This window comes from Mustela putorius, unplaced genomic scaffold, assembly GCF_011764305.1.
Source record: "Mustela putorius furo isolate JIRA1106 unplaced genomic scaffold, ASM1176430v1.1 tig00000874_pilon_pilon_pilon, whole genome shotgun sequence".
NCBI classification, from domain to species: domain Eukaryota; kingdom Metazoa; phylum Chordata; class Mammalia; order Carnivora; family Mustelidae; genus Mustela; species Mustela putorius.
The window spans coordinates 7,902,243-7,916,484 of NW_025421505.1; the positions used below are offsets into that span (position 1 = coordinate 7,902,243).

The following is a 14,242-nucleotide window of genomic DNA, read 5'->3' on the forward strand; positions in this document are numbered from 1 at the left end:
TTGTCGATGCGGGCTTGGAAGCCTAGGGAGAAAGGAGAAAGACGACCTTTAGGTGCCCCACTATCTCTGAGTTCGGACTTAGGGCCGCTCTAGGAAACAAAAGCCAGGAGAGCCCCCTTCCGAATTGGGGCCCAGGCGGGAGGGCAAACTCCACAGCTGAAGTTGGAACGCAGGCGGGGACTACTCTAGACGCTCCTCCTTCCCTCTCCCCTTTCTGGCCCACACTGGCGGCGGGCCACAGCGGGCGGCCGGGCTGCCTTCATCGCGAGAACTCGCCGAGCCGTGGGTGGGTGTGGGCTGGCCTGGCGCAGCCGCGGGCCCCTTGCATATGACACAGTGGCGCAACGCCTGTTGGCGGTTCTCTGGCGCCCGCTTATTGGTCGGAAGCGTCCTCGCCCCACCCCCTCGGCCGGCCAATGGGCGGGGATGGGGGGCGTGCCCGTGAGGCGGGAGGCGGCGGTGGCGGCGCGGGGATCTTTCCTCGTGCTCGGCGTTGAGCCCCCGCAGCCGCCGCGACCGCCACGGCTGCCGCCGCGGTGGACCCTGCCCGAGCGGTCCCGGGGTGCGCCCTGCACGGTGAGACTGCTTCTCCTCCAGACATCTCCCGGTTCCGCCCCGTTCGCTGAGGTCCCCTCCGGTCCTAGGCAGTTGGTAACTGGGAGCCCACGGAGCTGGGGAGGTGGCTCCGCACTGGAGCAGCACCCGGGAGTGCTCCGTGGCATCTGAGCTGGGGAAATGTCAGCCCGGAAGCCGCGGGTGACCGTTAGGTGGTGGAGCGGGGATATTTTCCGCGGCGCACTGTCGGGGGCACGTGTGACACAGTTAGGGCGGGGGCGTAATGGGGTCAGCACCGTCAGCATTCCCCTCCCCACCCCCGCTATTGTCACCGCCTCAACGTGTGACCTTGGACAAATAGCCTCTGAGCCTCTCCTGCCTGGACGCCTTCGGGGAGGAGGTCGGTGATGTCGGGGAGTGCGGGCTCCTGAGACTCCTGCGTCAGCAGAGGTGAAGGTGGGGAGGGCACAGGATTATCTCTAGGGGACAGAGCTGCAGCCTAGAAGCCCAGGAGGGGTGTGATGGAGGGGGAGCGTCTACCTGCATCTGTTCCCCTAGAAGATAAGAAAGGGGCGGTGATGAGGCACCACACCCACAGGAATGGAGGCATGAGAGGACAGGGTCCTAAATCTGGGCCCTTGATGCCTTTGGGGACTTGGCCAGCGCCTCCCCATCACTACAGCAGAAGGGGTTTTATTTAGATTCTGGACTTGGAACCCTGCTAGACTGAGAAGAGAATCCTTGGGTTGCCTTTCCTCTTGAATCTTCTCGCTGGCAAGTGGGGGTAGGGCATTTCTCTTCCCAGGGAGCTGAAGAAGGTCAGGGGCAGGTGCCATCCCCTAGACCTGGCCTGGCCTCTACTTCTTGGGGCCTTCAGGTGACGGGCTGAGGGCAAGACCGGGGTGGGACAGGCAATCTGGAGGCTGGAGGGGTCTAAGGACCCTCAAGCTGAGGCATGGAGGATGGGAGGTTTTGAGGAGGGAATGGACATTTTGGGGAGACACCAGGGTGTGGGATAGTGGGAGTCTCTTCCCCAGTTGACCCCTGCTTGTGACAAAGAGAACACCGTACTTATCCTTGCACTTTGGGCCTGTGGAGGGAGGAGGAATTGGAGTCACATCCAGAGAGAGTAGATGTAAAACTGCCACAAACAAACCTGACATCCAGTTTTGCCTTTTCAGGCCTTGTTCTAAGTATGCAGTCCCCTCACTCTGTGCCCAGACCTATGTCAGGTTCTGGGGTCAGCAGGTCAGTGTGGTCTCAGTGGGAACCCTGTTTATAAGCTGGATTTTTTTTTTTTTTTTAAGATTTTACGTATTTATTTTGAGAGAGAGAGACAGGAGAGGGAGAAACACTCCCTGCAGAGCAGGGAGCACGATAGGGGGCTTGATCCCAGGACCCTGAGATCATGACGGGAGCTCAAGGCAGACACTTAACCCATGGAGCCACCCAGGTGCCCCTACAAGCTTGAGCTTTAATGGGAGACTGGACAGTGCTGCTGGACTGAGTGCTTAAGCCAGGATTTAGCCCTGGGCTATGGGGAGGTGGACAGCAGAGTCAGAGAGAGTAGAAGGTTATGGAGTTTTGTGGCTCAGGAAGTCCTTGAACAGGTTGAGAATGGAGCTGGAGGAATGAATGAGAAATGAGGCCTCAAGGGTTTGGGGCCGTGCCCCCAGCCACAAAGCAGAGGACGAGCTGGGGCTGGCCCTGTGGTGCCTGTGATCTGGGATCTATCTGGGGGCTGCTTACGGGGCAGGGAGGTGGTATAGGGGTGCAGCTGTGGGATGGGGGGCCAAGGTGGCATGTTCTGGAGCTGCACTTCACCACAGACAGACTGTCTTGGCCCTCCCTCCAGTCTGGAGCCTTGGGGCCAGAGTCTAGGGCGCTGAGAACCCTGGGTTTCTGTGTAACTCCATTGGTCCATCTGTTTGTTCACTTGCCATATTCTTGGGCCTTCTCATGCCAGAAGTTCTCTGGGCCTGGCTGAGCCCTGCCCTGGATAGGGTAACCTTGAAACAGTCTTTCTCTCTGAAGCTTCGAGGGACCTCAGCTCTCTGTCTCCCAGAGAGAAGGTTCTTTCAATTTTTCTGAGAGTAGCTGAGAGCCAGAGAAGCCCCCAGGGCCCTTGTTCCAGCTTTCCAGCCCTCTGCATCCTGTGACTGTCCGTGGTATCACAGGTGATCTGTTGATAGCCCAGCTATGCTGGGGAGGGGGTTCCTTTCGTTTTTGTTGTTGGGGTGGGGGCATTTCTCACAATATATGCTCCTTTTACCTCTTTCTCTGTTTGAAGGGGACAGACTCTCAGCAGTCTGCTCTCTGGCAATCCCTGGGGGACCCTGCTGGCCTGGGAGTGGGGGAGGAGGAAGGCAGGAAAAGGGAAGGGGGAGGGTAGCCCCTGAATCCTTGAGCTGTTTTCTGAGAAGCCTGAAGTCCCTGGGGCTCCCCTCTGAGGGCCATTCGTGACTGTTCCAGGATTAGCCTGAAGAGCCTCTTTACCAGTGCTGCCCTGAAATTGCTGTTGCTTCAGAAACCGGGCCTTTGGGGTTTGCTTTTGCAAAGATGAGGGCGGAGTGGAGAGTGGTGTCAGAGCTTTAGGTGTTAGCTACACCGAACCCTCAGAGGAAGAGGTCATGGCTTATTCTTGTGGCACAGAGGAGGAAACTGAGGCACAGAGATTCGAAGTAACTTCCCATGCTGCCTGAATGTGAACCAAGACTGCCGGGCTCTGGAGCCCATGCTCCTGACCATGGCCCTGCTGTCTCTGGGGGGCTGTGCAGCTTGGGCTGCATTCAGGACTTGGCTGGCATGGCAGGAGGCCTGGGGTCTCCAGGGGAGTTCCTGTGGACATGGCTGCAGCAGGGGAAAGTGGATACCCTCTCTTCTTGCCTCTGATGAGGAATTGTGTTTGGATGAGAGTCTGGCTCCCAGGGGATGGCGACTGACAGGGCTCTCTGCTGAGAAAGGAAGCTTGTTTTTTCCAGCCTCCTCTGGGCCCTTTAAGTCACTTGCCTTCCATCTCAGTGTTCTCACTGCCCAAGGGTTACGGGCGTGCCTGAATGCCTGCTCTGTACTGAGCTCCGGGCAGTGTGTGAGACGCTGAGGCTGGTCTTGCCCTCAGTGGGCATTCCATCTCAAGGGGAGTAACAGATTGTGGCAAGGCCAGAATAATGCCCAGCGGGAGGCTGCATTCTGTGAGATGGGGGGAGGGGGTACCCTCTTGGGGCAAGAGTTGGCTAAGAGAGTGGGGTGGGGAGTTCCTCTTTTTGAGAGCTTCCTGTGTCGAGTCACTGGCTTTGACATGTCACACCTACCTAGAGTGCCAGCCAAGGGGCATCCTTGGGTTCCCCTTAGTTTGGTCATTCATTCATTGAACAAATATAAACCAGACACAGCTGCTCCCTGCCAGGTGCTGGTCCGGGTCCTGGGGACACAGAGTTTGGCAAAAACATAGTCACTGCCCTGGTAAGGTGGGGAACATGAAGTGATCCCAGAGGGGGCAAACGGGGGATCCTTTTAAAGATTTTCAGGTCTGTCTTGGGATAGGAGGGGGACTGAGGCTAAGGTATGGGGTGGGGGACAGGAGATTATTCCTGGTTAAAGGGAGGGCCTGAATGACACAGGCAGCCAATAGGCAGTGGCTTGGTGGCAAAGACAGAGAGGGGGTCCTGCAAGTCCTGGGTCAGAATATTTGGGGAAGGAGTGCCCTGGAGCCTTTGCCCACCAGCCACAGGTTAAGAGTTTCACCTGGGCCTCAGGTAGTATCTTGGGTGCTGCAGTGGCAGGGACCTTGTGGACATTGGTCTTTCATTCCCATGTGGCTGGGGCAGCCTCTGCTCCCTGTGTTTGGTCATTTTTCACTTGTCCTGAATCTACTGCTTCAGGGGATGGCTGGAGTGGGTGGGTTGGGAGAGGCTTCTCTTCAAGGGCCAGGCTCTCTGGGGATAAGCTGAGCATTCCAGGGCTAAGGGGGTGCCCTTCTGGGACTGACCCCAGATTGGCCCTGAGCAGAGATAAATCAGTGATGAGGGAGCAGGAGGCTGGCTGAGGACAAAGCAAAAGCTGGCGCCTTGCACCCCCTCTTCACCCTTTCCCCTCCATAAGTGTAGCATCCCTCAGGCAGCCCTGACTGCCATAAACAATAAGCAAATAGTTAACTTGCAGAGCTCACAATCCTGCTAGACAGGAGTCTCCCTTGGCTTACAAATGTCCTAAATCTCACTAACAAAGACGATTGATAGCAGGATTGTGACACCCCACCAAAAAGTCTCCCAAAGATCTTAATGTTAATGGCTGGTCTAAAGACAACATTGATCCAGCAGCAAGGGCTAGGTTCTAGAACTTCATCATCAGGGCACAGTTCCCTTCCCTGGACTGTGGCCTGGAGCTAGTTTTCAACAGTTGGGGTGGAGGATGGTGGAGCAGGTGCTGGCCTGGGACCTGAGACCCAAACCTTACCTTTCTCTGTACCTTCCTAGGCCTCCTACCTGGGGACTCTTGGTACTTGAGGTGTTTACCCTGCCCAAGAGGCGTTTGGGGCTGGGTGGGCTTATCTCACACTGGGAAGTGAAAAGGAAGTTGAGACCTGCTCCCAAGGGCAGCTTGGTACCTAAGAGACCTCGAGGTCATGTCCTTTACAGGCCCAGCCCCCAACTGTGAGGCCACCATGTGGTTTCTTTTCTTTCCCTGAATTAGCCAAAGTCATTCATGGGTTATTCATCTCTAAATACTTCAGCGGACATCTCTGGAAAATAAGGGCATATGTGTCTATACAATACAATTCCATTATTTCACCTAACAAGATTAGCTTTTCTTTCTTTTTTTAAAAGATCTTATTTATTTATTTGACAGAGAGAGACCCAGCAAGAGAGGGAACACAAGCAGAAGGAGTGGGAGAGGGAGAAGCAGTCTTCCCGCTGAGCAGGGAGCCCAATGTGGGGCTCGATCCTGGGACCTTGAGATCATGACCTGAGCCTAAGGCAGATGCTTAACAACTGAGCCACCCAGGCACCCCAGGCTTTTGTTTCTTAAAGTCACCATCTAAGATCCATGTGAATGTCCTATTCACATTTCCCATTCCCAAACGTCCCCTAAACATCCTTTTTCTTTCTTTTTTTTTTTTTTTAAAACCTCCCCTCCCCTCCCCCCCCCCCCCGCATTTATTTTTCACCTTGTAGCTGATGTGGTGGAAAAAACCAGGTCAGCTGTCCCATTGAGTCCCCTTGCTTCTTGGTCTCTTTGTGTGTTAATTTAGAGCAGTGGTTGGCAAACTTTTTCTGTCAAGGGCCAGACAGTAAATATTTTAGATTTTGCAGGCCATGTGGTCTCTGCAACTACTCAAAGTAGCTTTGCTTTAGTGCAAAAGCAGTTTTAGACACCACGTAAACAAATGAGTGCAGTTGTGTTCCAGTAATATTACAGAAAACAGGCGGCCGCCTCAGGCTGCAGCTCGGCCAGCCCCTATCTAGACCAACTGCTGCTCCTTTATTTTTCTTGCAGTTTGGGGGAAAAACCAAAATGATGGGTCAGTTGCCCTGTAGAACATTCTGGCCTTCTGGGTTTGTTTTGTTGCTTTCCCCAGGAGTCATCTCCTCAGAGATGTCACTCACCTCAGCGTTTTCAATAAGCCAGAAGCTAGGGGTTTCCTTAGATCCAGGTCAGACATTTTAGGTAGGACCCCCTCGTCCGTGATGCTGTGACTTCATGCCCCCTCCCCTCAGGAAGCCTCTGTGTGTTAGGTTGTCCCACTGGGAGTGACAGGAGATTGACGAGTGTGTGTCACCACATCCTCTGTTGCACACTTGTTTCGGTCCCCTGAAGTGTCCGTGGGGCACTGGGCATCTGTGAGTACCTGCTTCTGTCGACCTTTGCCCTCAGGGTCGAGATTCCCCTGCCTCCCTGCCTCCAGCTTTTGTTTCTTTGGTGGTTGCAGAATTGTTTAGCATTTGTTTTTTCTTTTGTTGTTGAATAGTGAGAATTCTTCTGTAAAGAAGGGTTTTCCTTTAACCGTAGTCAGATGATTTAGTTACCTGAAAGGCTAAGAGGCAGGCTGAATGATTTCCCTTTGTTGCCAATTTTCTTTCTTTCTTTTTTAAGATTTTATTTATGTGTTTATTTTAGAGAGAGAGAGCTCCTGCGTGTGGGGGCATGTGGGGGCGTGGAGGGCAGAGGGGAAGGGAGAGGGACACCAGCAGACTCTGCACTGAATGCAGAGTCTGACTCAGGACTCTGATCTCATGACCCTGAGATCCCACCCTGAGCAGTAAGCAAGCAAGAGTTGGGTGTTTACCCTGACGGCGTGACCCAGCCACCCATCCTTATTACCAAATTTTCAGAGTGAAGACTTAGGGTATTGCTACTGTCAGTGGTGACAAATGAGGGTTTGGATTTGTTTATTTTGGTTTCTCTTTCTGTAATCTCTGTGAATGTTCCAATTTTATGTATTCCATCTGTTTCCATTAGTTGGACTCATTCTTTTTCTTGATGCTTATTAGATGGACCATCAAGGGCCAGGCTGCTCACACAGGCTTCCTGGAGATGCCTCCTGCTTCCCCTGCCCTGTGGCTGCCCAGGGGGAGCTAAGCCAGCCCAGAAAATCAGGCCAGAGGCCAAATGTTGCATTGCCATGGGGCAGCCCCTTCCCCCGGCCCTGAGCCATCACCTGGAGGGAAGCTCCAAGAGCCCATCTTATGCGGGGGGGCCCCCATTCTTACTCTGGATCAAGCATCCTGACCCAGCTGCACTGGGTATATAACCTGAATAATATGGTGTCTGGCTGCTGGAGGGGAGAGCCCCTGAGATTAGCAGCATGAGAAGTGGCCTCTGAAAAGTGCCAGTCATGTCCCTTTCCTTTCCAAGCTGTCCTTCCTGCCAGCTTCGGGTGGGTTGTGTAGTGGCGCTTTGGCACCCAGAAGTTGCAGTTCGGCACATGCTGGCAAGGCTCTGGGTCAGTAGGGCATCAGGCAGGCATGAGGGTTCTTGGGGATTGTGGGGAGTGGGGGCAGAAGCCCCCCCATGCAAGAGGATATAGGCAGCCCTTGGCTGTTGAAAGCAGGGGGTTGGGTCTTAGTGTCTTCCCCTGAAGGGAGGTCTCTGCTTTGCTTTCCACCAACCATGGGCCCCTGGGTGGCCTTGACCCTTGCCTTCCTGACTCCCCACCCTTCAGGCTCCTGCTGGTGTCCCCGGAGCATGGGAGGCTGCTGCGCTTGAGCGGCGGTGCCTGGCAGGAGCTGCATCTCTTACCCCGTGGCAGGGAGGGCATCCATGGCTGCAGCCAACAAGGGTGAGTGCCTTCCGGCTGGGCAGGGTTTGCACCAGTCTTCTAGTGGGCCCTGGCGGGAGGGTTCTTGTTGCATGTGGGGCCTGCATCAGCTGTGTGTGTGTGTGTGCGCATGTCTGAGTGAATTACATTACATCAGTGTAATTATACCAGTGTTTGTGCTGGGTCCCGGCGCTCACCCAAGCCTTAGCAGGGAACCAGAGACTCCAGCTGGCTCCCTGGTGTGCGGGTTTATGGGGGTGTCTGCCGTCCAGTCCCCATGTTCCAGCTTCCCTGTTCTGCTGTGGGGACTGGAGGGCATTAGAGCCTTGGGGTGAGCCCTGAGGCTGACGGGGTAGGTAGGGCCCCAGGAGGCCCCAGAAGGGAATTTGGGTTTCTTTCAGGGTCCAGAAAGGCTCTTCAAGCGTTTCAGGCAAGGGAGGCCAGGTAAAATTTGAGGGTCAGTTCTGGGCGGGGGCTCAGCAGGAAATGTGGGGAGGGGTCAGGCTGCCCCCTCCTGCCTCCTCAGACCAAGCCAGGCCTGGCCTAGTCCCACCAAAAGGGCTCTGGGCAGAGGTCTTGGGAGGCCCAAAGGCTGTGGCTGTGGGCCAGAGAGGATTGGGGTCCTGTTTATGGGAACATGCGCCTCCCCCAGTCCAGGCCCTCCCCCCAGCTCCAACTGCTCTGCCTGTCTCAACTCCCTGCCTCCAGGCCTCGGAGAACCGGACCCAGCTAGGAACAGCTGATGGCCTTGTGTGTGCGTGTGTCTTTTTGGGGGGGGGGATGGTGGTTAAGTAGAGGAGGGTAGGGTGTCTCTGGGAGGGGTCTGGGAGGCTCCCCTGGGTAACTCCGTCTTCCTTGCTGGTGATCAGGGATGAGGTTTAGAGCCTCTTCTAGGTGGGCTCAGTGTGTTTTTTGGCCCCCTTTGTTTCTTCCACCTCCAGAAAGGTCTCATAGAGCCTGCTCCAGTCCCTGCCCCCTCCTCTCTCAGGTTGGGGTCATCAGGAGGGGCAGGCAGGGGCCTTGGCACTGATAGACCTGGAACCCAAGGCCTGGGGCTGAGTCTGCTGGGGCTTGCTGAGAGTCTGCAGGACTGCCTCATCTCCTCTAAGTAAGGGGTCATACTAGCTAATCCCTGACGCACCCATCCTCAGGGTGCTTATATTTTGTGGGAGGACTGGAAAGGTAGAGGGTCTTAAGCCTCATGACCTCCAATATCCATTAGGATGTGGCTTAGCCCTGAAAGGAGCCCACCCAGTGGCTGCTGAGTGATGTCAAGGGCAGTTGTAGGGGGTGGGGGAGGCATGGGGTGACATGGGGGAGTCGTCTCCTGGGGGTAGAGGAAGCCAGCAGCTCCTGGAGCCTTCTCCTCTTTCTCTTCCCAGGCAACAAGCCCAGAGTCCGGAGTATCCGCTTTGCAGCAGGCCATGATGCAGAAGGCTCCCAGAGCCATGTCCACTTTGACGAGAAGCTGCATGACTCTGTGGTCATGGTCACCCAGGAGAGTGACAGCAGCTTTCTGGTCAAGGTATGGGCCCTCCCCCCACCATCCGCCTTGCTCCCTTGGCCTTTGCCTAGCCTTGCCTGGCTTCCTGGGCCTGTTTGTTTCATTTCCTTTAAGTGGGCTTCCGAGGCACATCTTGGTCCCTCCCTGGGCCTTGGTTTCCCTGTCTGTAAAGTGGAAGGTGGCAAGACTGCAATGAAATGAGTGCCTTTAGGACGTTACTCCAACAAAGTGGGACAGAGCTGTTGTCATCAGTGTCACCCCAAGAGCAGTGGTGGAAGGTGGTGTTCAAGCCTGAGGTGCCCAAGGCCTGGGTTCAGGTCCAGGCCTGCTGTTCTGGCACTGGGACCTCGGGCAGGTCACCTTAGTTTCCTCTTCTCTGAGATGAAGACCGTTCACACCCCACTGAGTTGGTGCAAGCATGAGGTGAAAGAATGTGTGTGACATACACATACACACATCTCACATACAGGTGTGACACATAATTTTGCTGATGACAGGGTGTGACTTCCATCACCCCCCTTTGCCAAACCTCTGGTGGCTTTAGGCTCTCTGCGGTTTTAGTGTCTTCTTATCACCCTGTGGTCTCCTGGTGGGAGTCCCGTCTCACACACCCTCCATCATGGCTTCTCTGAGTGTGGGGCACCGGCAGATACCACATCCACTTGGGAGGGGCAGGAGGAAGTGTCTGAAGGGGACAGCATTGGTAGCAAAACAGGGAATGAGGCCCTTAGGTTGGATAGTAAGCCAGAGCTCTGGAGATGAGTGGGAATGCCCCAGCCAAGGGGAGGGCATCTGGTCCTTCGGGGCCTCCCTGAGGAGGGGCCCAGATTCATCATTTCTGCCCAACTGTAAAATCCTCACTCTTTTCCTACAGCTAGCACCTTCGTCCAGGGAATTAACGGAAGGAACCAAAACTTGAAAGAATAGCTCCCTCTCCCCCTGCCCCCCCCTGCAAAATCCATTGACGTCCACTAGGGAAAATCTGGAAGCTAGAGAAAACTGTAAAGAAATTTAAGAGTGCATACAATCATACTGTCCAGACAACAACCACAGTTAATAGTTAATATTTTGATGTGTGCCATTCCAGGACTCTTTTTTTTTGCTTCATTTCCAAAAACAAAAAGTTGGTATCACAACAGACATGCTGTTTCTTGCTTGTGAACCATCTCCTGTCTAGGTCAGTAAATAATTTTCTACGAGATTTTCAGACTGCCTGATAATTCCATTAAGTATATCATCATTGATTTAGCTGGTTCCCTATTCCTGGTATTATGAACGTTTCTATTTTTTACTTAAATGGAGCAGCAACGAGTGTTTTTTGAACATTTCTAAGAGTTCCTCTGGAAGATTCTGTAGTTGGTACAGCTGGACCACAGGGTCACCATTGGCAGGACAGCCAGAAAGGCCTCTTGAGAAATGTGTCCTCCACCTGCAGAGTGTGGGAGCCCCTGGGCTGACCTTTATCATGTGGTGATGTCTATCCCGCTGAGCTAAGTGCTTCCCGCATCGAGTCCTAACAAACCCCCGAGGCCTGGACTGTCCGACCCTTGCCACTGTGAGCACATGCACCTCCGCACCCCACAGACTGCACTCTGGCTAGCCGGCCTGTTCAGCAGCCACCCCAGCTTGTGTCCCAGTACGCGACTGGACTTAGCAAGGTTGGCATCTGTTTCAGGGGGCACTGCTTGCCAGTCACTGTGTATGAACAACGGAAATGGCTTGGGCCCGGAGTTGGGGCTCTGGGCACACTGAGCCTTTGAGTGGTAGGCAGACATCCACGTTCAGGTGCCGGTGGGCCAGCTGGAGACTGACACAGATGGTCTTGTGTCTGTTTTTCTTTCTTTCTTTTTTTTTTTTTTTTAAGATTTTATTTATTTATTTGACAGACAGAGATCACAAGTAGGCAGAGAGGCAGGCAGAGAGAGAGAGAGAGGAGGAAGCAGGCTCCCTGCTGAGCAGAGAGCCCAATGCGGGACTCTATCCCAGGACCCTGAAATCATGACCTGAGCTGAAGGCAGAGGCTTAACCCACTGAGCCACCCAGGCGCCCTTGTGTCTGTTTTTCTAATTCTGTCTCCTCCTCCTTCCCGTGCAATCTGTGTTGCCCATTATCTCCATGTGAGTGATGAGAGGACCAGTGTCCCTGACCCCAGGCTGTTGGTTCTTGGCAGGTGCTGGCAGGGGTGGGGCCAGGTGAATGGCCATCTTGTGGGACTTTGAACTTCCCCTTATGGGCAATGCCAGGTGCTTGCTATGTGCCACAGGTGGCAGGAGTGGCTAAGAGGCCTCGGGAGGGCTTTACCCAGGCCACACTGTGTGGTGTCCCCACCAGTCATTGTCTGGCTTCCATGTCCTCATCTATAAAATGGGCCACCATATACTGTGGGGCCCATGAAATAGATGTTGAGTAGCAAGCTGGAGGGATGAGGTCCTCAGGCAAAGGGCTTGGAGCCACTGGGCTTGGGGTGTGGCCAGGCTGGAGTGCTGGAGGGAGTTAGTTCCCCCTCTGGGATCCCTAAAGCAGCAGGTACAGGGGCTCACAGGATCCTAGGTGGAAGGAGCTGCCAGGCCCTGGGGAAGGCTGAGAGTGAAGGTGCTTCCCTCTCTTCCCCTGTCTTCTTGCTACAGGTTGGCTTCCTGAAGATCCTGCACAGGTATGAGATTACCTTCACTCTGCCCCCAGTGCTCAGGCTGAGCAAGGATGTCCGAGAAGCTCCAGTCCCCAGCCTACACCTCAGGCTCCTCAGCGTCCTGCCCATCCCAGAAGGTGTGTCCCCTGCTCAGGGTGCTGGAGGCCTGCTGTCCTCCAGCGGGGCCTGGGTGGGAGTGGGGGTGAGTGCATGGGGTGCGTCCTCTCCCCCTTCCAGGGTGGATGGGCAGTTCAGAAGTTGGGGGACATGAGGCCTTTTTACAGGCTCGAAGTGTTGCATCTTGGCAGGTCCCATACCCCAGGCCTTGTTCCTGGACAGAAGTCCATGGGCTCGCACTACCGGCCTGTGCCTGTGCATCACATGGTTGTTCCCTCAGTAAGGATGGGCTCTGGGCCTCCAGCTCTCCCTCCTGCCTGCCCCTCAAGAAAAATCTGCCAGAGCCCCAGGAATCTTGGGCAGCTACATCCTAGCACCTGTCAGTCACAGGCTTTGGACTTGGGGCTGCTTCACCCTCCCCTGCCCCTCCCCCAAAGGCTAGGGTGTCAGTTTCATAGTATGCTGACACCCCAGCTTCAGTTTCACATTCCCTGACTTCCTCTTCAAGACCTTGCCCCTGCGGGGATTTGGCAAGCTCCCTCAGGCCTTTACCTCTTGCCACCTGATCTGCTGAGGGCTTGCCCTGTGCCTCTTCCCCATCACCCCCTCTCCCTGTCTGCCTTTTTGGGGAATCAGCGGGCCCTCCTCCTGGAAACCTGAGTTTGACCTTTGGAGCCCTAATGGGGTTGTCCACAGGTTGGAGGCATATAGAGCTCAGTGAAGAGTGGGAAGTTTCCAAGGCCTGTTTGCACAGCCCTGGGGATGGCGGGGGATAGGTCCTGGGCTGTCCTCGCTCCTTTGGAGGAGGTGGCCAGTCTTGGTGGCAGGTTGAGGCCAGTAAGTGCTGGGTGGGGTGGGGTGGGGGGGAGACCATGGAGGTGCTGATGACCTGGGCAGGTTACAGCGTCAAGTGTGAGTACTCGGCACACAAGGAGGGTGTCCTCAAGGAGGAGATGCTGCTAGCCTGTGAAGGAGGCACCGGCACCTGCGTGCGAGTGACAGTGCAGGCGCGCGTCATGGGTGAGCTAGCGAGCCTTGGGTCTGGCTATGGGAGGGGGGTGCCAGCTTGGCTGCAAGGGCTTTCCGCTCTCCCTGTCTGAAAAAGGTGTCCTTACCCTGGCCTAGGGTTCGCAGGTGCCTTTCTCCTGACTCTCCTAGCAGAGCCTAGAGGAAAGGGTGGGGGGTCTCCTAAGAGTGGGTGGGGCCAGCGGCCAGCCCGGCATTCTGATCTGTCACCTGCCTTGCAGACCGACACCATGGCACACCCATGCTGCTTGATGGGGTCAAGTGCGTGGGTGCTGAGCTAGAATACGACTCCGAGCACAGCGACTGGCATGGCTTCGACTGAGGCCTGCGGCCCTGCGCGCCTTGGGGCCCCACAGCCTTAAACCCCACCTCATCTCCCCGAATGCTGTGTGATGGTGTGGCTTCCTCACCCCTCCCCGGGGTGGGGGCGGGGGTGGGGTGTCCAGGGGCCTCTCACCTCTGCCTTCATTGTGCCACCTCCCTGCCTCTCCTGTGTCCTCCTCTCCCACTTCCTCCTCTCCGTGTGCCTCAGTCTCCTGCTGGATGAATTGGGTTGAGCCCCCAGGGAGGCTATCTGAGGAGGGGAAGGAGGGGCCTGGGGTGGGTTCTGCCCTCCCCCCACCCCAAGCCATAGGGGCTGTAGCCAGGGCTTGGGAGAGGAGGGAGCTGGCTCTGTGACGCCGTGGTCACTCCGCCGTGGTCACTCCCGTTATTGCTGCTGCTGTCTGGCTTCTGCCGTCCTGTGCCCCCTCCCTCTTTCCTACTGCTGGCCGAGCTCAGTCGGAGGGAGGCACAGCCCCCATGTCCTAACCCCCAGGTCTGTTACTTGGTTTTTAAAGGACTGATTGGGATAAAACCCTAAAGAAATAAAACTTTCAGTGGATACCAGAGGCTCGCCAGTGTTTGTTCTCCAGGGCTCTGAGAACACCCAGTCCTCTACAGATGGGCTAAAGAACAATTTTGGCTGTATTATTCTTTTAGGAGACGAGGGCACTCCATGGTATTCTAGCACCTAGCCCCAAAAGAAGTATGCAAGCTAGGTATTTTAAGCCTGGGTATAACTCACTAGGCTTCAGATGGGGATGGGGTCTTCTCCCTAGGCCAGACAGAAGTCTTAGGGAGGGAGTTCTGTTTGGGATGTTTGCGACAGAGA

The 14,242-nt window shown here is 55.3% G+C and overlaps 1 protein-coding gene across 1 annotated transcript; it reads left to right on the forward strand.

Moving 5' to 3' along the window:
• Positions 1 to 423: 423 nt before the first annotated feature.
• Positions 424 to 13,977, forward strand: CUNH20orf27 (chromosome unknown C20orf27 homolog). Its single transcript, XM_004772854.3, has 6 exons — positions 424 to 576; positions 7,718 to 7,834; positions 9,196 to 9,338; positions 11,945 to 12,083; positions 12,961 to 13,083; positions 13,311 to 13,977. The coding sequence occupies exons 2-6, from the start codon at positions 7,816 to 7,818 to the stop codon at positions 13,409 to 13,411; spliced, it is 525 nt and encodes a 174-aa protein (XP_004772911.1). The 5' UTR covers positions 424 to 576; positions 7,718 to 7,815; the 3' UTR covers positions 13,412 to 13,977.
• Positions 13,978 to 14,242: the final 265 nt, after the last annotated feature.